The sequence below is a fragment of the Peromyscus maniculatus genome, chromosome X (genome assembly GCF_049852395.1).
Source record: "Peromyscus maniculatus bairdii isolate BWxNUB_F1_BW_parent chromosome X, HU_Pman_BW_mat_3.1, whole genome shotgun sequence".
Lineage (NCBI taxonomy): Eukaryota > Metazoa > Chordata > Mammalia > Rodentia > Cricetidae > Peromyscus > Peromyscus maniculatus.
Window position 1 is genome coordinate 132,943,635 of NC_134875.1, and position 26,494 is coordinate 132,970,128.

General features: G+C 38.1%; 1 protein-coding gene across 1 annotated transcript in view; it reads right to left on the reverse strand.

Annotated features, from left to right (window-relative positions):
* Positions 1-11,714: 11,714 nt before the first annotated feature.
* The window catches only part of Otc (ornithine transcarbamylase), a 74,873-nt gene continuing 60,093 nt past the window's right edge, over positions 11,715-26,494 (reverse strand). The window contains exons 7-10 of the mRNA XM_006976903.4: positions 20,824-20,877; positions 20,587-20,736; positions 17,185-17,322; positions 11,715-11,904 (exon numbers count right to left, since the gene is read on the reverse strand). Coding sequence (XP_006976965.1) covers positions 11,845-11,904; positions 17,185-17,322; positions 20,587-20,736; positions 20,824-20,877 — 402 coding nt within the window. The 3' untranslated portion in view covers positions 11,715-11,844. The remainder of the gene's footprint in view (positions 11,905-17,184; positions 17,323-20,586; positions 20,737-20,823; positions 20,878-26,494) is intronic.

Here is a 26,494-nt window from a genome sequence, read left to right on the forward strand (position 1 = left end):
CTCTCTCTTTGCCTATCCAATTTTTGGCAGAGATTGACTTATATTCACCTATAGACTTGAACGGTTTTCTTTCTTCCTTTTGTTTTATTTTTATGTTTGTTTGTTTGAGACAGAGTTTCTCTGTATATCCCTGGCTGTCCTGGAACTCGCTCTGTAGACCAGGCTGTCCTCAAACTCACAGAGATCCGCCTGCCTCTGCCTCCTGAGTGCTGGGATTAAAGGCATGCGCCGCCACTGCCTGGCGTTGAATGATTTTCTTACTGGCTTTAAAGGTGGTAATTTCCCTCTCCTCTTGAGCCTTACTATGTTTCCAAGTTGTACCAAGCAGACTGCAAATATTTACAGAATGCAATTTGACATAGTAGATTAGAAAATAAATGATATATTCCTTAAGTTAAAAGAGGCCAAATATAAGACATAAACACAAACATTTTAAACAGGTAACAAGGAAAGAATTAGTAACTATATATAGCAGGCCATGCACTAAATATTTCCCTTGTACTTGCATGTGTATTTCTTTAAGTAGGCACAACAATTCACTATTTATGGGTGATGGATTTGAAGATATATATCTTAGCAAAGGTTATCACATCAATAAGAGGAGAGGTGGAATTTGAATAGCCAATATTCTCATTGCCTAAGTTGTCTTCTACTTCTGTATTATACTTAAGAGGGAATAAAACGGTTTGATTGCCCTATGAGGAAATCAGAGAGATATTCAGTGGGTTAAAATAGTAATAGAATGGTGAACAGAGAAATGGAGAAGCATGTGTGGCAGGAAACACCAGGAATATGGGCCTCTGAGTATGCCTATGGGAGGCTATCTTACTCACATTAATGGATGTGGAAGACTCATCTTAATTTTGGCTGAATCATTCATTGGGCAGAGGATCCTGGACTGTGTAAAACAGAGAGAGTGAGTTGAGCACTAGCCTGCCTTCATCATTCTGTTTCCCGATTGTGGATACAATAGAACACACTGCTTCAAGTTCTCACTGCCTTGACTTCCTCATCACCATGGACTATGAGCTAAATAAACCTTTTCTCCCTTAAGTTTACTGTCAGAATATTTTATCACAGCAACAGGGGAAAAAAAACTAAGGTTGAGAACTAACAATGTAGAAATAAGGTAGAGTGAAGTACGAGTCAGGAAAATTGACTGTCCCCCACAATACACATTCATCTAGGTTCTTTCTTGGCTCAAATTTGGTAAGATATCTGTTTTTCAATTTAAAGCTGTGGAAAATGGGGTTTTGTTTTGTTGGCTTATCAACAGTTAAGTAGACTTCAAGGGATGTGTCATACCAATTAAATAGCCAAGAAATCCATGTAATCATACACTTAGCATATGGTGTATTAGTTTCTAATGACTAAATTTTATGATGCATAATGATGTAATTTTATGATATATTGACTCAAAGTTGTCTTCACAGAACATTTCTAATAGATAGGCCCTTATTGATACCCTCCAGTTGAACTGAAAATAAAACAAAACTTCTTCCATTAGCCTGAAAGGTCAACATGGGGTAACCCCAGGCAAACTTTCCAGAGTGTCTCTGTGTTTATCTCTTCCTTGCTCACTGCATTTTCACACCCTGTCCTCTCAGATCCTTGAAAAATGCAATTTCCCTTTCCATCTCACACCCATCTATTCAATATTCTCCCCAGCTGGAATTCCATTTCTCTCCATTCTTCACTTAATTATATGGGAATCTGAAATTAAATACTTTAATTTCTTTTACTGACCTTAGTTAAAGAAATGTAATTTTTACAATTATATTTAATGAAAAGCCTTAAAGGGAAGATAATCTTATTAGCACAAGTACTTTGAGAATTAATTTGAAGTGTCATGCTGGTTGTTAACCTTAGCAACACAATGGAGTGAATTTCAGAGAACATTTATAGTCTACTGAGCAAGTAAAAAGATACTATGAGAAAGATAACCTGTGTCATTGGTTGTTTTTACTCTTTTTACTTTTTACTCTTTGCTTTTTGGTGGGCCCACCACCCAGCTCCCAAATAAATCACACACGGAGTCTTATTCTTACTTTTGGCTAACAAGTTTTTTTTAAAGAGTTATTTATGCTAAGCAGTGGTGACACACACCTTTTTTTTTATTTTCGAGACAGGGTTTCTCTGTTAGCTTTGCGCCTTTCCTAGAACTCACTCTGTAGACCGGGCTGGCCTCGAACTCACAGAAATCCACCTGGCTCTGTCTCCCGAGTGCTGGGATTAAAGGCGTGTGCCACCACCGCCCGGCTTATTCTTATTCTTACTTTTGAATGCCTGGCCTTAGCTTGGCTTGTTTCTAGTCAGGTTTTCCTAACTTAAATGATCTCATCTACCTTTTGCCTCTGGGCTTTTACCTTTCTCTATTTCTGTATATCGTTTATCGTTTTTCCTTCTTATTCCACGTCTGGCTATGTATCTGGCCCCTGGAGTCCTCCTCCTTCTCTGGCTCCTTCTTTTTTTTTTCATTCCTTGATCTTTTCCTCCCAGCTTTCTCCTTCTATATAATCTCTCTGCCTGCCAGCCCCGCCTATCCTCTCTCCTGCCTTGCTATTGGCTGTTCAGCTCTTTATTAAACTATCAGGTGTTTTAGTCAGGCACAGTAACACAGCTTCACAGAGTTAAACAAATGCAACATAAAAAAATGCAACACGTCTTTGCACCATTAAACAAATGTTCCACAGCATAAACAAATGTAACACACCTTAAAATAATATTCCACAATATACCTGTTAGGGCAAAAGTTTATAAAGATGTACAGTCTGTCGCATTTTTTTTCTTTAAAAATATAGCTTCACATATCTTTAAGCATATTTAAATGTTACATATTTTACATATGTGATCAGAATTCTATATTTTTATTTTTGAGATAAACCCTACCATACACTCCTCCTTGTTCTCTCTCAAATTCATGGCCTCTTTTTTCATTAATGGTTGTTACACGAATATATGTGTGTGGGGGGTTGGGGGGTTGGGGGGTGGGGGAGTGTGTTTTCTAAATATAACCTGCTCAGTCTGTACGCTGTTACTTGTATGCATGTTTTCAGGATTAATCTTTTGGTATTGGATCCAATTTTAAAGAAATAAATCTTTCAGAGAAATATTTCATGTTAAGACTTGTGTATATCCAATATTTATGCTCAAAACTTCTATTTGCTAAAGGAACATGTAACTTTTAACTAATGTAATAAAATATTTTTGTGATAAGAAATGGAATTCAGGCCCGGAAAGATGGCTCAGTGGTTAAGATCACTGGCTCTTTATAAGGACTGGGGTTTGATTACCAGCACCCACACGGCTGCTCACAGCTGTCTGTAACTCCAGTCCCAGGGGATCCAATGTCCTCTTCTGGTCTCCATGTATACTAGGCATGTACATGGTGTACAGACTTACATGCAGGCAAAAAATAAATATTTTTTAAAGAGAGAAATGAATGGGATCACCTAATGACTCAGTGAACCTGCCAGTCCTATGGGTGAGCCTTTAGCAGAATAGCATCTCCTCCAACAAATATGACCCCATTCCAAGAAGCAGCCTTGACTTCATAGTTGGTCTCATAACTCTGGATTCACTTTTAATGTCACCTTCTTTGAGAGGTTTGCTTTGTGTACTACATTTCAAGTAGTACTTCTAAAATTTTGGAAATCATTTTGTAAAGCCACAGAGACCCAGACTCTCCCTACTTCCACAAGCCAAAACTTCTCTGTTCTTCATTAACTCTCTAAGTGATCCCATTACCCACTGAAAGTGGAGACCTACTGATCCAACTGTGCATTTTTGATGGTATCCCTTCATTTTTCTATCACATTTGCTTCCCACACAGCTCTTGTCACAACTTGGATTTACATGTGGTTGTCAGTCTCAGCTCCTAGGCAAGGCCACATGAGACAATAAACAGATCTTCCTTGCCAATTAGTTTCATCCTAAACCTCAACCCAGTGCCTGGCACAAACCTGGGACCAAAATCTTAGATTAGTAAGATATTCTTCTTAACAATATGTCACAAACTTTATGGAATCCAGGAGAATGTTTTTGGAAGATAAAGTAGAATACAGTCAGTTCTAGTTTAATCAAGAATGTGCATTCCAGAGCTTTTCTCATTTGGCTTTTGTTGGATTCTCAAGGGCATTATAGAATCATGATTTACAAAATGTAGTCTCTGGACCTGATGTATCAGGGAACGATCTGAAAGGAACGATAGGTAAAATTCTTGACACTTTAGCGTAAGTTGAAGTTGGACAGCCAAGAGCTATTGTATTCTTAATCACACAGAGGCACTTTGAAAAACATCTAGGTTCACTTTAGAAGGTCCTTGATTAAGTTGTAAAAAGTATAAGTATCAAATTTCAACCTGTGAATACACATCATTTTTATATTCTCTGTGTTGAAGTTTAGAATGAGCATTAGACCTTTTACTGCATAATGAAGTATGTACATGATAAAATTATACTTAAAAGGACATTTGTGCAGTTCTTTGAGTTATGTATTGAGCAAGTCAGCATTTTTTAAAAATTAGGACACTCATTTTACTTGGAAAAAATGAATAACTATGGTCATTTGGATTTGGATATTTGCAAGACATTGCCCTCTAAAATGAAGAGGTAAGGCTGCTACTTCCAAGAAATCAACTGATTACTGTAAAAGACAAAACTTCAGATTTTAAGAAATATTTCAAATTCTATAAATTTGTATCAGCTTCCCAATACTTAAAAAATTCCTATTCTCAGCCGGGGCGGTGGTGGCGCACATGCCTGTAATCCCAGCACTTGGGAGGCAGGGGCAGGCGGATCTCTGTGAGTTCGAGGCCAGCCTGGGCTACAGAGTGAGTTCCAGGAAAGGCGCAAAGCTACACAGAGAAACCCTGTCTCGAAAAACAAAAAACAAAAAACAAACAAACAAAAAAAATTCCTATTCTCTTTTTCTGGTGATCCCATTCTTTGTACTTATGTTTATATGAGCTATTCTATATTTGTCATGATAGGATATATATATATACATATATATACATATATTCATATATCTGTATATGTATACACACACACATTCTTTTTCTTCCACCCTTTATAATTCTTTTAAAGAATTTAAGTATTAGAAATGCTCAAACAAATAAAAGGTGAATAATATTCACTTAGCATTTTTTTCTGGACCCAATCCTAATACATAATACTACCCTTAATCTTCTCAATAACCCTGTGAAATGAGATGGACATTATTGATTGCATTTTATATATGATGAGAGCATAGCAAAAGAAAGACAAAATGCAGGCCTCAATGACTTCAAAGACTGAGTAATAGTTACAACCTTGGGTTGCGTGGACAGCTCTACAATTTATTCTTCATGTCTGTGGGGATGAAAACAGCTTCCACAAATCTTCAGACCTACCTCAGACCAATGATTCTCAAAGTGCAATCCCTGGACCAGCAGCACAGTACCAGTAACCTTGGGAATCTGCTAGAAATGGAGACAGGGCTCACAGGGGCTCACAGAGACTAAAGCAGGAAACATGGGGCCTGCATGGGTTTGTACTAGGTCCTCTGCATATTTGTTATGATTGTTAGCTTGGTGTTTTTGTGGGATTCCTAACATTGGTGGGGGGTGATCTCTGGCTCTTTCACCTGCTCTTGGGATCCTTTTCCTCCTGCTGGGTTGCCTCTTCTAGTCTTGATATGAGGGTTTATGCCTAGTCTTATTGAATCTTGTTATGCTGTGTTCAGCTGATATATCTAGGAGGCCTGCTTTTTTCTGAAGGGATAGGAGGAGCAGTGGATCTGAAGGAGAAAGGAAGTGGGGGTTTGGGAAGAGTGGAGGGAGGGGAAACTGCAGTTGGGATGTAATATATGAGAGAAGAATAAAGAAAAGAAAAGAAAAGAAAAGAAAAGAAAAGAAAAGAAAAGAAAAGAAAAGAAAAGAAAAGAGAAAAGAAAAAAGAAGAGAAAAGAAAGTCAACCATGCAACATGTGTTGTCAGGCCCTAGAGGATTCTGCTACACAATCAAGTGAAAGGACAACTAAAATATGCCAACCCTACCACAGAAAGGCAAAGCAAAGGGCAGAGCCACTAAACAGTTGTAAAAATTACCTATCTATAGCAATGCTAGCTCACCATAGTAATACAACGTAAGTACTGTATCAGTTAGCTTATGCCTGCTGCTCTGCAGGGAAGTAGATTGCTCTCAATATGTCTCATCTAGGTGATACATTCCCTCGTGTGAATTTGAACATGTGAGAGGAAATATTTGCTATTACTAATATTTCGAATACTAGTGTATGATGTTGGTAACTGCAATGCTTATTGCTAAATACAACCTTGTCAATATTTGTCTAATGGCCTCTTCCTACTTCTCCTTTGATGCCAGAAGAATGAATAGTATAGTACCTCCCACCTCCCAAAATACCTTATTCCAGGAAATCTTTGCTCCAATTCCCTGGAAGCAGAGTCTGGGGTGGGAATTCTGGGGTAAGCAATGTATGAGGAAGCATTCTCAGAAGAAAGGAAATAGATTAGAGCAGTGAGGGGAAGCTAAGCATGTTGGTTGCAGGGTGGCAGTGAATGTGACTTCCTGGCTAAAATTGTTCTCTGAAGCCTGAGAGCAGTACTCCAGACAAATGAGCAGCTAAGAGCCATTATCAGGAAACCATTAATGGCTGGGGGTGGGGGAGGTGAGTGAATAATTCCAGGCAAAGGGATCTAGGTGGACCCTCACCAGCAACTATTACATGAATGAATGTTTTTGTGACTCTGTTTATAGTTTTAGATACCGGTGTCTATCTGTGCCTCATGTGAGAGTTTCTCCTCCTGTTCTAGCCTCTGATCCCACAGAACCATAACCAGCCAGATTCCTATTCTCAACCACACCTATAAATAAATCAAATCAAGTGGCTATATGCTAAACAGTTTATAAAGAAGTATTTAGCCCAAGAATTACCATTCTCAGTTGGATATATATTAATTTTAGAAACACTATTGTTATTTCTTTTTTTACCTGTAAGATGAAAATATAGACTGAATTACTGTTAAATACTGATACACTTTTAAAATTCATTTACCTAATGGTTTCTCTTCAGAAAATAGTTGTACAAAAACATGGATTACAAACTAAATCTAGTATTATCGACAAAATCAAATATTAATAAGACTGAAATGTTTTAGCCCACAACAGGGAATCCCATGCCATTTAATAGGACTATGATCATTTTAGCAATAATTGATACTGTTTTTTCTTGATAATTTTAAAGAATTTCTTTACACTATCATAGAACTGCAAAATTGATTTTCAAATCTTTGTTTCAATAATTTGTGTCATGTATACATGTCACGCAAAGTTATCAAATACCATCATTTTTCTACCATAGGCTCTTTTTTGCATGTGCATATCTACTCTTCTTTTTTTAATTTTATAATTAATTAAATTTTACATATCAGCCACAGATTCCCCTGTCCTCCCTCCTCCCCCCGTCCCCCGCCCTCCCCCAGCCCACCCCCCCATTCCCACCTCCTCCAGGGCAAGGACTTCCCTGGGTATTCAGCTCAATTCAGTCGAGGCAGGTCCATTCCTTCTCCTCCCTTCACCCAGGCTGAGCAAGCTCCAGAAGTCCAATTGGCGAGAGAGAGGAGGGATTGTATGAGCGAGAGATGTTGAGACCATGATTGAAAAAAGCAGAGGGACAAATAGCCAAACTAGTGGAAACACACCAACTGTGAAACCAATAGCTTAGGAGCCCTTAACTGGACCAGGCCCTCTGGATAAGTGAGACAGTCAATTAGCTTGAACTGTTTGGGAGGCCCTGGCAAGACCTGTCCTTAGTACTATAGGCTCTTAAAGAACACAGCAGGAAATGAGGCAAGACATCAAAATGATTGCTGCATTATTTCTGTGTATCTTGTCCTCAAGTACAAGGTCAAGTACAAGGTGATATTGAAAAACTGCCTGATGTAAGTTGTAGATGGCTGATCTACTCACCAGTGGATACCAGCCTTTTTGTCCATAAAAACAAAGCACCTATTCAGGCATATGCAACACTGAAAAAATGTCCTCACTGAGGGGAGAAATTCCAATAGCAACAAAAAAAGGTATTTCTCCTGGCTGAAAGGCCTGTTAGGCAATACAAGAGTGTCATTTGAGGTGCAGATAAGGTCTCAACCTTGACTTGCACTTTCCCTTGTGGTTTTTGCACAGAGTACAACTTGCACAGCACCATATGACATTCCTGCTTGTAGGACCCCTTGACTGACTTTCCATTTTCACTATGACCCTTCATATTTGTCAAAAGATAGCAATCCTGAAGAACCACTGAGCCATGCCATCTCTCAAGTTGTGACCTCAAGGAGTCATCAATGAGAACTTTTAAGACAAAGAGGTCCTGAAGGAATGTGTCCTGGATGTCTTCTCAATCAATATATACTCTCCACTCTTATAATCATGTGAAAAGACTTGCCTTAGAATTTTAGCAATGGAGCAAGGGATCCCTAGCATGTTAACTATGGTTCCAGGGTCTTGTGCCATTATGATTTGACTATGAACTATCCCTCCATGGACTCATGTGTTTGAACAGATTGTCCCTCATAGGTGACATGTTTTGGAATGCTGTTGAACTTACAGGATGGGAAGGTTCACAGATAAAGGTGGGACTCTGGGGATAGGTCTTTGAGGATTAGAGCCTGGCTCTATGTCCACCCTGAGATCTTTGCTTCCTGAAATGTTGAGACATGAACAAAGGTCAAGCCCCTGCCACCGTGCCTTCCCAGCTGTACCTTCAGGAGGTGAGCCAAAACAAACCCTTAGTTTAAGTTGCTTTTGTCCGGTATTTTTGTCACAGTGATGCAGGAAGGAACTAATACACATGCATAAGAAATATAACATGGTGTCAGTTGTCGATCCTCTGGGAAGCTGTTTCTACCCTGGGATTTGTACATTAGTCAAATCATTAGAAATATGTACATTAGAAATATCTGACATTAAATTGTTTTTCTGGAGGTAACTAAAAATTGATCACCAAAAAAAAAAATAAAATAAAACCTCACTGATGTTTCTTTCCCAATGTAGAAATCACTGGAGTGCAATTTTGTATGGCTTTCTATTCCCAATGTTACAGTGAAAAGAGCTTGGAAGACAATAACTCTTTGGCTAGTTTTGTTAATGAAATGTATAGGATTTCTTATGCATGTCTGGGGCCCAAGGGTCACTGTTAGAGTTTTGTTAATCTTTGGAGTTGTAGAAGTTATATAAGGGGTGGGCAGAACAAAGAGGAAAGTAGAAGAGGAAGATTAAAAATAGCGTTGAAAAAACTTTAAGGTCCAACTTTCTTCTTTCACTATTTTTTTTTTCACTATTTTTTTTTTCTGATGACAGAAACAATGCTTTCTTGAAAAGAAAAGTTTTCGGAGCTAACAATTTCTTTCCAGTTTTGTTTGAGATAGAAGTTAAATCATGTGCAACAGATGCTTGGAGAATTCTGAGGAAAAACACTGGACTGGTGGCGCACACCTTTAATCCCAGCACTCGGGAGGCTGAGGCAGGTGGATCTCTGTGAGTTCGAGGCCAGCCTGGTCTCCAAAGCGAGTTCCAGGAAAGGCACAAAGCTACACAAAGAAACCCTGTCTCAAAACACCAAAAAAAGAAAGAAAGAAAGAAAGAAAGAAAGAAAGAAAGAAAGAAAGAAAGAAAGAAAGAAAGAAAGAAAGAAAGAAAGAGAGAAAGAGAGAAAGAGAGAAAGAGAGAAAGAGAGAGAGAGAGAGAGGGAGGGAGGGAGGGAGGGAGGAAGGGAGGAAGGAAGGAAGGAAGGAAGGAAGGAAGGAAGGAAGGAAGGAAGGAAGGAAGGAAGAAAAAGAAAAACATTTATCAAAAAAATGATTTCAAGTTATTTCTGGTTTAGGAACAATGCTAGGCCATACCTGTGGCTCAGGTAAAGTAGGAGAGCCCATCTTCATGGGAGACCATCTGGTACTTGGAAGGATATGACTGTGTATGTGTACACGTGTTTGTCCATGTGCGGATGTGAATGCCAAAGGTCAACATCTGATTTCTTCCTCAGTTGCTCTCCACATTATCTTTTGTTTTGTTTTGTTTTTGGTTTTTTTGAGACAGGGTTTCTCTCTGTGTAGCTGTGGAGCCTGTCCTGGAACTCACTTGGTAGCCCAGGCTGGCCTCGAACTCACAGAGATCCACCTGCCTCTGCCTCCTGAGTGCTGGGATTACAGGCGTGCGCCACCACCGCCCGGCTTCCACATTATCTTTTGAGAAGGATCCACTCACTAAAGCTGGTGCTCATCTACTGGCTAGACTGAATGTCCAGTGAACTCTGGGTGTCAGCCTGTTTCCGTGCCCCAATTCCCCCATGGCTGTGTTAGTGTTACAGACACACAAATCACACCTTGCTTTTTTAAACATGCATTTGGAGATCAGAATTCAGGTCCTCATGTTTGTGTGGCAGGTATTTTACTATTTTACCAACTGAGCCATTAGCCTAGCCTCGTTACTTTTCATGTAGTAGTTTGAAGGTGAGCCTTCATAGTCCATATAGTATCTGCTGGTTGAAATACTTCAATATTCTTTGCTGAAAGAAGATATTCCAGTAAATGCCATTCTATTTCTCTTTTAAGTGTTTCCAATAAACTTCAATAGATGTGAAGGTCACCTTTGACATTTACTGAAAAGTTTGATATTTTTCATGAGATTACAGAATAATGTTTTATCTTCATTGAAAATCTAATTTTTTTATTCATCTCTTGCTTACTCACTTAAGTCATAAATGTCCGTTAAAGAATATCAGTCAACCAGACTGAAAACATTTTTTTTAAAAATAGAGGTGGAACATAAAGTAAATTACATTAATTGGTCCTGCATAAAATTGTCATTTTTAAAAACAACAACCTATCTTATTTAAAATTTCAACTAAAAACATTTAAAACCATATCATAGTCAGTTGATGACACAAATTTCGATCATCCACAAAGGTAGATCTATTCAAAGTGTGATCCCAGGTAGGGAGAAAATGACAAACTAAAATATGGCAAATAGTAGATTATGGAAATAGTCAATGTGTGGTATGAGTAGATTTGTGATAAACACAGATGTGAAAAAAATTAAATTGCTCCCGGAAAAATCGGAATCAAGGCCTACATCAGTCTCTTATCGACCTGAATTCCTGGATGGGTACCCATAGCTTTACCATATGCTAACAGAGCTTCTTTCCACTTGTAATATGAAGTAGTCAATACACAAAGAGATATATGCTCTTGAAGGACTACCATCTTCCCATAAATGATTGGAAAAATACTTCAGTATGGTTAACTTGCTATTTTTAAAGAATTTCGTGATCTCTCTGTGACTGTCTGTCTTCCTCATCAGCCTGAAAATGGTACTCTATTTGCAGGATGTTCATTTAACTTCCTCATTGGTCTTAAGGCCCATGAACATAGCCCACAGACCTACTAGCGGTTGCCTGCCTGGCAAATGTTTATTTATAAATGAGCATAAATTATCATTTATTAAGGTAATAAGGATAGATTACATTTAATGAGTTAGACATTATGCATTGTAAGCATAGTGATTTATGTTTAATAGAAGGAAATGTGTATGATAATTAATGTGATAACTAAATGTAATTCAGAAATTGTGAATTGAAGAGTGAGTTTAAACCCAGTCAAGCAGGTTATTAAAGTGCCTTGGCATTTAAACTAGAGGCTTCAAGAAAATCTCACAATAGAAAATCAATAACATATATTACTCATATCATGTATTAGGGATTTGTTACATTTTAAATTCTTCTTTTCCCATAAACTGATTTATTCTGTTCCTAAAGAGCATTGTTTTTCTCTTGGCATGCATCACAGCATCAAAACTTTGGCTTCTGGAGCACAGGTGAGTAGTCTGTCAGCAGGGATACCATGACAGCCTGGGATGACATAAAAAAAGAGAGATAAAAGTATAAACATTAGCAATAGTCTGCTTTGGGACTTAAACCAAGAGAATTAGGTTTTAGTTTTTCACACCTAGAGTTAAAATGTGTTTTCCCAAGGACATGAAAAGAGAATAGTTCTCAACTGATATTTATGTTCGTTTGGATAAAGGAGGGTCCTGAGGGATTAGACAAACCACAGCATATGCTTAAACACCATGCTTACTTAGGACTCATTCCAGGTCAGAGACTTGAAATGTGATGCCATGGTGCTTAAAATGATTGTTTTTTCCAGTCATTAGTTGGAACATGGGTACTGGTTTTATAGCCTATCCCAGCTCCTCTGTGGTTTGGCCACTTGAAACCTAGAGAAGTTTGGGAGAATCCCAAAGTATAAGTAACAAATATATAAGTAACAAATGTAAACTACTCATTCTAATGAATAATGCCTGCTCTCTGAATTTTTGTCCTCTGGAAAAGAGGGCTAGGTTTATAGACAAGAGTGTAACTTGGTCTTGCGCGATCAACCACAAATAATTATTGTCACTTTTACTTTATTCTTCCCAATATCCATGCTAGGGACAGTAGAAATTTATCAGAAACAATAATACCGAATACACACACACACACACACACACACACACACACACACACACACACACACACCAAGTGCTCATATAGTATACAAAATACCTTATTATGTGTCAGTCAAAAATATTTGCCTGCCACTAGGCTAGACAATTGGCTGAGCTAGAAGTGAACTGTCATGCATTATCTTATTTAATGAAATGACCTAAGGTGGGTGTCTGTAGTTATTAAGAAATGAAAAAGCAGACAGTGCAGAAGTGGGTTTAAAGCAGAAGTCTCTGATCTGCTCTTAAGAAGCAGTTGTAGCCGGGCGGTGGTGGCGCACGCCTTTAATCTCAGCACTCGGGAGGCAGAGCCAGGCGGATCTCTGTGAGTTCAAGGCCAGCCTGGGCTACCAAGTGAGTTCCAGGAAAGGCGCAAAGCTACGCAGAGAAACCCTGTCTCGAAAAACCAAAAAAAAAAAAAAAAAAAAAAAGAAGCAGTTGTAGTGCATCTGAAGTACATTATTTTCCAAACAAGTGTGCTGAACAAGTGTCCACAGGTGACAGCAGAAATGTAGTGTTTCAAAGAAGCTCACTGAATATACTTTAACAGATTTTAATTGTGTATATGTGTGCATCTGTGGCTGGGTATGCGCATGTGATTGTAGTTATGTGCAGGTGCACACAGAATCCAGAAGAGATCTCTGGATCCTGTAGCTGGAGTTAGTAGCTGGTTATCAGCTTCCCTTTGTGGATGCTGGGAACTGAACTCATGTCCTCTGCAAAAACAGTATGCATTCCTAACTGCAGAGCTATATCTCCAGGCCCCTGAATGTACTTTTAAGCAACTAGCCTGTGCTGAGTGGTTTCTGTACATTATACCATTTTAAGACCTTTTATATTATATGAAGTGGTAAAGAGACATGAACTATAAACAATAAAGATGAGGTGCAGTTCTTCTGAATGGTTGGTGGTAAGAAGTGGATTTGTACTTGCTTATCCTGGGAATCTGATCTCTGTGTTCAGATAACTCTTTCCTCATAAAATCTTCTAGACCATTTGAATTTGTTTCTGTTTTTAGCCTCAGTTTTTTCATGTGAGAAAATTTGGTTAAATGAAGTTAAGATATTTTCCCAAGATCAGAGGACTAAGTTTAAACCCACTTTTCAAAGCCCTCGTTCCCAAACCAGTATCATATACTGCCTTTAGAGTAAAAAAAAAATGCTTCAAGCACATATTTCGGTTATATTGCAAGTACTCTTCTAGGCATAATGCAGAACATCACAGACAAGGTCAATGTTCTTAGGAATGATCATTTTCTTTCATTTCAGTAGGAGAAAAAGTAATAGACAAAGAAATAAAATCTTCAAGGTGTTACTTTTGGGCAATAAAATTTTAAAGTGGTTAAAGGGATGCTAAAGAACCTAGGGAGAACTTGGTAAAGAGAGACATTGATAAAAAGGACCTAGGGAGACCATTCTATCCTCAGGGAGAATAAAAACATAGCAGGCAAAAGTGTTTAAGCTCTTTTAGGGTCTTATAGGTCTACATCTTCTGTTTTCTTTTATTGCTTATAGTCACACAACATGCCAAGCTGATCTTCACACACACACACACACACACACACACACACACACACACACACACACACACACAATTAGAAATGGGCAGTATTGCCAGACAGACTCAAATTAAAAATTACATAGAGATGGCAGCTAAACAGTACATTTTTTCACTATAAGTATGTTCTAAATACTGTATGGAAAATATTAATATTAAAAATACATTGTTGATTTGAAATTGCAACTTAACAAGGCATAGTGTATTTAATCTGCCAATCCTAGCTTAGAGAGGAGTGAATGATTTCAAGTACTATGAATTGTATTTGCAAAGGTGTTCCATACTTAAGGGCCATTTAGATAACAGTGCTTTTAAGTATTTGCATTTTTTAAAGAGTCTCTTTAGGCTACTTTAGTAGAATGGGTTTAAAAAATGTAGACATAGGGAAAAAAAATCTACCAAGAGTTTTGCAAGTATTGCTTTCTTATGAATCACATGAAAATACAAAACCAAACTTTCTGGAGAGGAAAGGATGCCTTTTGTTAATGTTTTTAAATGAAAAAGCCCAAAGACCCATGCACTATGGAGATAATGATATGTTCATGAGAATGCTAGGAACGGATCTGTGGGAAAGTACTTAATGTGGAGGCCTTACAAAGAAACTGAATGAGCACACTTCTGCTGAAAGATCTTACACATTTTAGGAACAGGCTCTACATTCTGGGAATGACACTAATAGTCATTGTATGCATCTCAGACATGGAAGCAAGGTAGTATCTTTTCTTCTTCTTTCCATCTTGATTTTAAATGAAGTTATATAGTAGAAAATCATTCCCTAGAGTAGTGTTGTTCAATAGAATTGTCTGTAGTGATGGAAACACACTGCCTGTGCTGTCTAATATGGTAGCCACTAGCTACAGACAATATTGAACACTTAATGTGGGTTTCAAGGTTAGGTTGACCGAGAAATTGAATCTTCAATTTATTAAGTTTAATATAAATGTAAATAGCTATGTGTGCCTACTGGCTCCTGGATTGGTACAACAATTGTAGGGTATTGTCCATTTAGAGCATCCTGTAAAAATTATCACAGTGGTGCTGAATCCAAAGGCCACTCTGAACAAGTAGAAAATTATTTTATTGCCTATAAAACAAGGATGCAGTCTAGATGACCTCCAAAGTCTCATTCTGCTTGCAAATGTTCTGCACTTATAAACTGTAACAGGCTATGTGAGGGCTGCATATCATTCTCTTGTGTTTTTCTTGAAAGCCCTCAGTGCCTGGCAGGGCACTGGGCAAAGGTTTGGAAACTCAAATCATGTGGCTGAAATGAACTGAACTCCAAGCATAGACACAAGGAGTGTAGCCAAGTGCTGGCAAACTTTTCATCACTCATGTCAAGCTTGTTAATTAACCAGTTAGGCCCCCTCTTTGTGTTCTACACCACAGGCAGACACAACATTTCCCTCCACACAGGACTCCAAGTAGCCTATTGATGACATTAGTGACCTAAATAAAATGAAGCCTCAATTATAATCCCTATGACTCAGTGAGCTCATTTTATGGGTAAGAAGATTGGGACAATGTACTCGGGGTAACACAAATGGTTTGTATTGAAACCGTTTGGTAGAAGAGGTTTCTTCATAGCTAGTTCAGTATTCTTTCAACTTTAGACTCTCTACATTCATTGTAACATGGTTCTACTTTCTAGATTTCATTAAGATAAATCTCTTCCTAATAGGAGTATTCCAAAGCAACGGGATGCTGAAACAACAGTGAGACCTAGATAGGCAAAGTGGGGTGTAAAAATTCACTGCATGAGTGTGTGTTCTTATAAGCATTTTAACCATATCAATATATTAGACATATCAATATATTAGACATGTAAGTTTGGAAGTAAACCGAACTTAAACATGTTGTGTAATAAGCTTTCAAATTTCAGAAATATGGACCATCCCTTGTATTTTTACAACCTTCCTTAGCAGACTTACTTGGAAAATCTTTGAAACGTCAGTTGCCCTCTGATTAAAAAAAATAGAGTCTGAGGGGAAACTTTACAGTCTTTTCCTAAGATGAATATTGGAGAGTTTCTGTTTGCTATTTTTCATCATCTAGATCTTTAATACTCAAATGGTGTTCCAAAATGCAATGGCACCTGAATTATCTAGGTTCTCATTAGAAATACCAACTCTCCTACAAGAAGGTAAGGCCACCCATGGGGAGGTACATTTAGTAGAGGCAGGTCCAAGCCCCTCCCCTGCCTCAAAGCTGTGTGAGGTGTCCCATCATAGGTAGTAGGAGTGGGGGGTGGGTGGGTTGGGAGGAGGCTGGAGGGGCAGGAGGAGGGAAGAGGGGGATCTTTGGTTGGTATGTAAAATGAATAAAAAAAATTCTTACAAAAAAGAAATACCAACTCTCCAGCCCCATCTTAGAACTAGTAAATCCAAACTTTCACTTAACAAGATACTTGGGTGAGTAAAATGAACATTAAATCTTCAGAGACTAGCCTAGATGATAGAGCAATTGCAGTTTTAGCCAAAATTGATGTCCTGCTGTTCACTGTATCAGATCAACCCTGAATAAAATAATTATGGTACCAATTATGATAATACTTATAATATATTAGGCACTACACTATTTTTTCATGTATTTTTTAATGTTTACAATGATCTTATTCTCACTGATAGATAAAGAATAAGAAGATAGTCCTTCTTGACTTGCTTTACTCTACTGTGGTGATGAGAAGCCCAGATTTCCTTGAAGCTTTAGTACAGGAATGGTAATAAGTTATATCTACTAAAGACTTGAAAATACAAGTGATACTAGGCTAGCAAAATGGCTCAGCAGGTAGAGACAACTTGCCACCAACCATGAGGAGCTGAATTTGGCCCCCAAGACCCACTGGTAAAAGTAAAGAACTGACTCCTGAAAAAAAACCTCCTCTGGCCTCCAATTATATGCTGTGTTAAATGCATGCCACCCTTGTACATTCAAAAATAATTAAAATAGAATTTCAAAATAAAAAATAGATTCCATATGAACAATCAGTATAGTTAGATAGCCTTGGTTTCTTACCCAAAAGCATGAATTGTCAAGTTGCAAGCACACTTAGAGTTTCTTACCCTTCTACACACACCCTTTTCCTTACCATGATTGTCCACTTTCTATTTTCTGCCTCTGGGAACACTAATGACCGTGGAGAATAAAACACTTCATCATCCACTTCTTCTGGCTTTCTAGGCAAGCAGTGTAAAAATGTCCAGTCAGATGCTGCAACTTTAGCAGTCTAAAGAGATAGGGATAAGATCACATTTTAAGTATTAACTATTATATATGGCAGTCATATATATCTTCTTTAGTATTTAATAACACATTTGTCCTGGCATAATATATCATTACAAAGCAAAGGGACAGAGTGAAGTTTTTAGCTAAAGACACCAAAGATAATGAATTAATTAATTCCTTTAACCTATGGCATTTTGTAGTCACTCTTAAATTTGGGAGCATCACTCCAAGATAAACCAGTAATTCACTTTTCTGATATTCCATCTAGCAGGGCCATAGACATTTTTAGTAATGAACTATCCTGATACATAGTTGCTAGCAAAAGTTTCCAATATACAAAGAAGTTACTTTGATGCATTGGTATTATATTTTGAGCTTTTTTTTTTCAAATTACGAGTTTTAGCATTTGAAGCATACTTTGTCACAAATTAAAATAATTTTGAAGAAAGCAGTGAGGTAGGAGTACATTAAAAGGATTCTGAGCACTCTGCACTAGTTATTTTCTTCCCAATGCAAATGTACTACCACTCTCAATTTTCACCCCCAGTTAATTCCCAAAAGTAACGTTCCCCCATCCATTTCCATTTTTTCACGTACAGATTCAAAACTACATTGCCTTATGCATTCTTACCTCAAAATTACTGCCTTTGTACTGAAATTTTATTTCACATTAAAGTTGAGAATAATTGAGCTTCTAAAGCACTGGCAAAATGAGATGGAAAGGAAGTAACATTTATACCTGTCATACATCAGTAAAATTATTATTCTGCAAGCTTACAGTACCAGAATCAGAAAATCACCCAAGGCAAGCAGGAGGTAAACCATAGGTAAGTTAAAATCGCTCCACCAAATATTTGAAACCTATATGACAAAAGACTAACCATAGTGTATAAAAAGCTCCTGCAAACGGTGATAAAAGGTGGGGGATAGAAACCATGTAAAGACATAGAAATGGAAATGACCAATAAATATGAAAAATGCTTAGCATAATCAGAAATAAGGCAAATTTTAAAAACAGCAAGATACCATTTTCTCTTCAATCTACAAGATGTAAAATGTAAATAACAAAGATGTATAGAGAAAGAGCAATAATATACATCTAGAAGGGTTTAAACTATTCACCCTGTTTAGATGAACACCACTTGTATTTTTGAATATATATAACACCTCACACAAAAATTCTTCTTTCAGAAACTTATGTTCTAGTAACACTTCAGAAAGAAATATGAATAAGGTTTTTCATTGTAGAATTGTTTGAAATTAGCATTTGTAAATACATAGATTAATAAATCAATAGGAATCATTATGGACACATTATCATTTACTTATACTTTGGAATTCTATGTGCAATACTGCAAAAAAATAAAATATCTAAATAGAATTGAGTTGTGACTGGACAGAAGCATCAGGTGATGTTTCTCCATCTAGATGCTGGGAGGAAATTCACTTTGTGGAAATGGGATCATCTTTATACTTACGGTTTGTGCTTTTTTGTTTACATGCATGCTGTTCCTTAATTAAAAAAAAAACCTTCATTTAAAAATATCCAAGGGCAGCCGGGCGGTGGTGGCGCACGCCTTTAATCCCAGCACTCGGGAGGCAGAGCCAGGCGGATCTCTGTGAGTTCGAGGCCAGCCTGGTCTACCAAGTGAGTTCCAGGAAAGGCGCAAAGCTACACAGAGAAACCCTGTCTCGAAAAAAAAAAAAAAAATCCAAGGGCTGGAGAGACGGGACAGCAGTTAAGAGCATTGGTTGCTTTGTCAGAGGAGCTGGGTTCAATTCCCAGAAGCTCACAATTGTCTCTAACTCCAGCGCTAGGGGATTTAATACTCTCTTCTGGCCTCAATGGGCACTGCACACAAGCGGTGTACAGACATACATGGAGGCAAAAGACTCATAAAGATAAAATACAAGTGAAGGGAAATACACTTTTACAAACTAAAAGTATCTAAGTGAATTGATAAGAAAATCTAAATTTTGTCACATGAAAAAAAGCAAATGAGAATAATATGTCTAAAGTATCATGTATCAAAAAAATCAAATCAGTATTTGTATGTAAATGGGCAAACATATTGTAAACATGCAGAAAAGGTCTGAAAAGAACCACATTATATTGTTACATAGTAACTATCTGTGAAAATAATCACTGTTGGGAGAGAAGTAGAGAGAGAGAAAATAAACATGTTTGTATACATTGTTAAAAGGGGGGAAATGGTTTTGCTTTGTTTTTCAAACTTCCATTCCAATTAATATGTAATAAAAAGAAAATTATTTCTGTTGCTTTATTCATAATTTGTGTGTGTTTGTATAATCACTTCTCCACCCTAGTGTGCTCTTGTCATCTGGGGTACACTTTCAACAGAGGTTCTCAAAGTGTGGCCCTCACGTAGCAGAACTACATCACCTGGGAGTCAGCTACAATGCAAATTCTTCTGTGTATGACCTACTGAGTCAGAACCTGTGGGGTTGGGGCTATCCAGCTGAGGATTAGCAATACACACAGGCCATTCTGATGACGGCTCAAGACTGATTGAAGCGGAGAGTGTGTGGAGGAAGATACAGCTCAGTGGTAGAGTTCTTTGCCTAACATGCACTAGGCAAGGGAAGGGAAGGAGGCAATCAGGAAGAAAAGACTGATCTTCCTGGAAGGCATTAGATTCAAAGGGTGTCCCTTAGGAATCTCTAGGGAGGATTGGCAAAGCTGTCATGAATTTAAGAGACATTGGAAAATAAAAGCAAGAACTAACCTGGCAAGCACAGTTATGGGGCTCTTCTTCTGGGAGAAATCTTACGAAATTGCTTGCACCCAAAGTAACCCAATGTTTCCAAACTTACACAGAGTAAAGCATTTTGAGACCTCTATTGTTGTTAGAAGGAGAAAAAATGTACTTGTCTCTACAGCCCAGGTATCATAAGCGTTTTTTTCCAAAGGATATCACTAATGTTTGGGAGTAGAGAGATCATGTTGGGATGCAGTGAGTTCTTTTTTTTTTTTAAGATTTATTTATTTATTTATTATATATACAGAAGAGGGCACCAGATCTCATTACAGATGGTTGTGAGCCACCATATGGTTGCTGGGAATTGAACTCAGGACCTCTGGAAGAGCAGTCAGTGCTCTTAACCTCTGAGCTATCTCTCCAGCAGTGAGTTCTTAATGGAATATGAAAGGTCAGTCTACTGTCCCTAAAGTGAATGAGTACTGAGGTGGTTCTAGTCTTTATGAATGCAGATAATGAAATTTCAGAGAAGCAGCAATTTGTACCTTCATTGTAACCTGGTAACCCTGGAAAGCCTGAAGACGCTTTTTCTTCTCCTCCTCTTGTCCCATACTTATCCAAGTATCTGTAATTAGTACATTGCCTCCACGTGCTGCTTCCAATGGATCATTTGTCATTGACAGCTTGGTACCATTCTAGCATAGAAAAATTTGCTGGTTAAAAAAACAGAAACTTCATGGGACAGCGAAAGGCAATTGGAACATTACAAGTAGAGAGCATACCTCCTTGGCATACTGCTCTGCCAGCTTGACTATATTAGGATCTGGCTCATAACCCTACAAGAAGAAAAAATAGCCATTATTTAGGCAATTAGATTAATTATATATGACACTATTATATCTTATACCTAATATATATCTAATGACTTAAAACAAGACAAAATAAAGCTCGAGAGTAGTCTCTTTCTTAGCTTTTTAAAAGATGCTCCATGTTCCATGTTCAGTAGAGCACACTGGCTTTCATGCTGTGCTTTGGATTTTAAAGGGCAAATAATTGTTCCATCTTTCCTCGGCTATCTGGTTTTTTTTTTTTCAGTTTTAAAGACAAATATACAGAGCATGGCATTTTCCACCTCACGACAGATCTCTCTTTGACCCTTTAATGGCATAAGAAGGTTAGATACATAATTGCACAGCCTAGTACATTTTTATCTGTGCCTTTGCACACATGGTTCTTTTTGTCTACCTAACACCCTTTTACTCACCCATTCCATGGACAATTTTTGAAGTCTCAGTTTGAATGTCTGCTCCCCAGAAAAGAAAGCCCTCTGTGACCACTCCAGCTAAATACTAATGGGCTCCTTCCTGCCTTATTCTTTTCCAGGAGAATGCGACTTGCTTTGAAATGTCATTTATGTATGTGTTTGAATGGTTTGGAGAGGTAAGCAAGGTGCCTATAAAGAGGTATTCATTCTTAGGATTAAATGATTTTGCATCCTGGGGGTCTTGTTTACTCAGCCTACTCCTAGCACTAATGGACATTTGTGGGCAACTAAAGTGGCTAAAGCTATTGCCATGCCGCCATGAACGCCCTCTTGTCTGTTTTGTAGACAACAGCCTCAATTGTTCAATACTTGCTTCTTACGTCAAAGCTGATTAAGAGTCTCCAGCCTCTCTGGCTACATCTCCTGGTTCCATCTCCCTTAATTCTTCTCAAAGTACTGCCACAGGAAAGCCAATCATCTTGCCATCCTTAGACACATTTTGCCCTTTTTTTACATCTCAGCCTTTCACCCTTGAACACCTCCTGATGGGTGTCTTCATCAGAACATGATGAACTCTAGCCTCATCTGCAGTGCCTCCATATAGAATTCATGTCAGATCAAACACCACAATTATGCTCATCCTTCTTCATCTTTCCCAATTTTTGTTTTTTTAAATTTTTCTCTATTAAGAATTTTTTTTTTCATTTTACATACCAACCACAGATCCCCAACTCTTCCCTCCTCATACTCCCCTGCCAGCCTTCCCTGTCAGCAAAACCTGGTACATTCAGTTGAGGCAGGTCCAAACCCCTCCTCCCTGCATCAAGGCTGTGCAAGGTGTCTAACCATAGGTAGTGGGCTCCAAAAAGCCATCTCATACACCAGGGATGGATCCTGATCCTATTGCTAGACCGGTCCTTAAGCAGACCAAGCTACACAATGGCCTTGCTTATGCAGAGGGCCTAGTCCAGTCCCATGGAGGCTCCACAGCTGTTTATCTAAAGTTCATGAGTGCCCACTAGCTTGGTTCGGCTGTCTCTGTAGCATAATCTTGATGCTCCTTGCTCATAGACTCCCTCTTCTCTCTCTTCAACTGGACTACTGGAGCTCGGTCTTGTGCTTGGCTGTGGATCTCTGCATCTGCTTCCATCAGTTACCAGATGAAGGCTCTATGATGACAGTCAGGGTACTCACTGATCTGATTACTGGGGTAAGCCAGTTCAGGTATCCTCTCCACTATTGCTAGTGGTCTAAGCTGGGGTCATTCTTGTGGATTTCTGGGAACTTCCCTGGCATCCAATTTCTCCCTGTCCCCATAATGTCTCCCTTTATCAAGATATCTCCCTCATTGCTCTCCCACTCCACCCCTGTTCCAGCTCAACCATCCCATCCCCTTATGTTTTCATCCACCACCCCGTACCCTCTATTACTCCCTTCACCCCCAGTTTACTCAGGAGATCTCATCTATTTCCCCTTCCTAGGGTGATCCATGCAACCCTCTTAGGGTTCTCCTTATTACCTAGTTTCTCTAGGGCTGTAGATTGTAGTCTAGTTATCATTCGCTTTACATATAGTGTCCGCTAATGAGTGAGTACATACAATGTTTATCCTTCTGAGTCTGGGTTACCTCCCTCAGGATATTTTCTAGTTCCATCCATTTGCCTGCAAATTTCATGATGTCATTGTTTTTCTCTGTTGACTAGTACTCCATTGTGTATATATACCACATTTTCTTCATCCATTCTTCAGTTGAGGAGCATCTAGGTTGTTTCCAGGATCTGGCTATTACAAATAATGCTGCTATGAACATAGTTGAGCAACTATCCTTGTGGTATGATTGATCATTTGTTGGGTATATACCCACGAGTGGTATAGCTAGGTCTTGAGGTAAATTGATTCCCAATTTTCTGAGAAAGCGCCATATTGATTTCCAAAGTGGCTGTACAAGCTTGCACTCCTACTAACAGTGGAAGAGTGTTCCCCTTACTCTGCATCCTCTCCAACATAAGCTGTCTTCAGTGTTTTTTATCTTAGCCATTCTGACAGGTGTAAGATGCTATCTCAGAGTTATTTTGATTTGCATTTCCCTGATGACTAAGGATGTTGAGTAATTCCTTAATGTCTTTTGGCCATTTAAGATTCTTCTGTTGAGAATTCTCTGTTTAGCTCCCTAGACCATTTTTTAATCAGATTGCTTGGTATTTTGATGTGTTTTTTTTTTTGAGTTCTTTATATATTTTGGAGATCAGTCCTCTGTCAGATGTGGGGTTGGTGAAAATCTTTTCCCATTCTGTAGGCTGTCGTTTTGTCTTATTTACCATGTCCTTTGCCTTACAGAAACTTCTCAGTTTCAGGAGATCCCATTTATTAATTGTTGGTCTCAGTGTCTGGTGTTATATTTAGGAAGTGATCTCCTGTGCCAATGCATTCAAGGCTACTTCCTACTTTCTCTTCTATCAGGTTCAGTGTAGCTGGATTTATATTGAGGTCTTTGATCCACTTGGACTTGAGTTTTGTGCATGGCAATACATATGGATCTATTTGTTGACATCCAGTCATGCCAGCACCACTTGTTGAAGATCCTTTTTTTCCATTGTATAATTTTGGCTTCTTTGTCAAAAAATCAGGTGCTCATAGGTGTGTGGACTAATGTCAGGATCATCAAATGATTCCATTGGTCCTCATGTCAGTTTTTATGCCAATGCCAAGCTGTTTTTAATTACTATAGCTCTATAGTAGAGCTTGAGTTCAGGGATGGTGATGCCTCCAGAGGTTGCTTTATTGTAAAAAGATTGTTTTAGCTATTCTGGTTTTTTTGTTTTTCCATATGAAGCTGAATGTTGTTCTTTCCAGGTCTGTGAAGAATTGTGTTGGAATTTTGATGGGGATTGCATTGAATCTGTAGGTTGCTTTTGGTAAGATGGCCATTTTTACTATGTTAATCCTACCTATCCATGAGCATGGGAGATCTTTCCATTTTCTGACATCTTCTTCAATTTCTTTCTTCAAAGTCTTAAAGTTCTTGTCATACAGATCTTTCACTTGCTTAGTTAGAGTTACCCAAGTTATTTTATATTATTGGTGGTTATTGTAAATGGTGATGTTTCTCTGATTTCTGTTTCAGCCCATTTATCATTTGTATATAGGAGGGCTACTGATTTTTTTGAGTTAATCTTGTATCCTGCCACATTACTGAAGGTGTTTATCAGCTGTAGCAGTTCTCTGGTAGAATTTTTGGGGTCACTTATATATATCATATTATCTGCAAATAGCGAAAGTTTGACTTCTTCCTTTCCAATTTGTATCCCCTTGATCTCCTTTTGTTGTCTTATTGCTCTAGCTAGAACTTCAAGTACTATATTGAATAGATATGGGGAGAGTGGACAGCCTTGTCTTATTCCAGATTTTAATGGAATTGCTTTGAGTTTCTCTCCATTTAATTTGATGTTGGCTGTTGGCTTGCTGTAAACTGCCTTTATTATGTTTAGGTATGTTCCTTGTATTCATGATCTCTCCAAGACCTTTATCATGAAGGGGTGTTGGATTATATTGAAGGCTTTTTCAGCATCTAATGAGATAATCATGTGGTTTTTTTTTTCCTTTCAGTTTGTTTATATGGTGGATTACATTGAAGATTATCACATGTTGAACTACCCTTGCATCTCTGGGATGAAGCCTATTTGATCATGGTGGATAATTTTTTAAGTATTCTTGGAGTCTGTTTGCCAATATTTTATTGAGTATTTTTGCATCAATGTTCATGAGGGAGATTGGTCTGTAATTCTCTTTCTTTTGCATCTTTGTGTGGTGAGGGTAACTGTAACCTCATAAAAAGTTTGGCAATGTTCCTTCTGTTTCTGTTGTATAGAACAATTTGAAGAGTATTGGTATGAGCTCTTCTTTGAAATTCTGGTAGAACTCTGCACTGAAACTATCTGGCCTTGGGATTTTTTTGGGGGGGGTTGGGAGAATTTAATGACTGTTTCTATTTCCTTAGGGGCTGTAGGTCTATTTAAATGGTTTATTTGGTCTTGATTTAATTTTAGTATGTGGTACCTATCCAGAAAATTGTCCATTTCTTTTAGATTTTCCAATTTTGTGGAGTACAGGTTTTTGAAGCATGACCTGATGATTCTCTGGATTTCCTTGTTGTCTGTTGTTATGTCCCCCTTTTCATTTCTGATTTTGTTAATTTGGATGTTCTTTCTCTGCCTTTTGGTTAGTTTGGATAAGGGTTTGTCTATCTTGTTGATTTTCTCTAAGAATCAACTCTGTTTCATTGATTCTTTGTATTGTTCTCTTTGTTTCTATTTTATTGATTTCAGCTCTCAATTTGATTATTTCCTGGAATCTATTCCACCTGGGTGAGTTTGCTTCATTTTGTTCTAGAGCTTTCAGGCGTGTTGTTAAGTTGGTAGTGTGAGATTTCTCCAACTTCTTTATGTCTGCATTTAGTGCTATGGATTTTCCTCTTAGCACTGCCTTCATAGTGTCCCTTGAGTTTAAGTATGTTGTACATTCTAGGAAGTCTTTAATTTCTTTATTGCTTTCTTGATCCATTGGTGATTCACCTGAGTGTTATTCAGTTTCCATGAGAGTGTAGGCTTTCTGTGAGTTGTGTTGTTGAATTCTAACTTTAAGCCATGGTGGTCCAATAAAAAAAAATACAATTTTTTTTGTATCTGTTGAGATTTGCTTTGTGAATGAGTATGGGGTCAATTTTTGAGAAGGTTCCATGGGTTGCAGAGAAGAAGGCATATTCTATTGTGTTAGGGTGGAATGTTCTGTAGATATCTATTAAGTCCGTTTGAGTCATAACATCTGTTAGATCCCTTATTTCTCTGTTAAGTTTTTGTCTGGCCGATCTGTCCATTGGTGAGAGTGAGGTGTTAAAGTCTCCCACTATTAGTGTGTGGGGTTTGATGTGCAATTTAAGCTTTAGTATTGTTTCTTTTACATATGTGGGTGCCCTTGTATTTGGGGCATAAATGTTCAGAATTGAGACTTCATCTTGGTGGATTCTTCCTGTGATGAATATGGAATGTCCTTCCTGATCTATTTTGATTGATTTAGTTTGAAGTCTATTTTGTTAGATATTAGGATAGCTAAACCAGCTTGGTTCTTGAGTCCATTTGACTGGAAAGTCTTTTCCCAGACCTTTACTCTGAGGTAGTGTCTGTCTTTGAAGT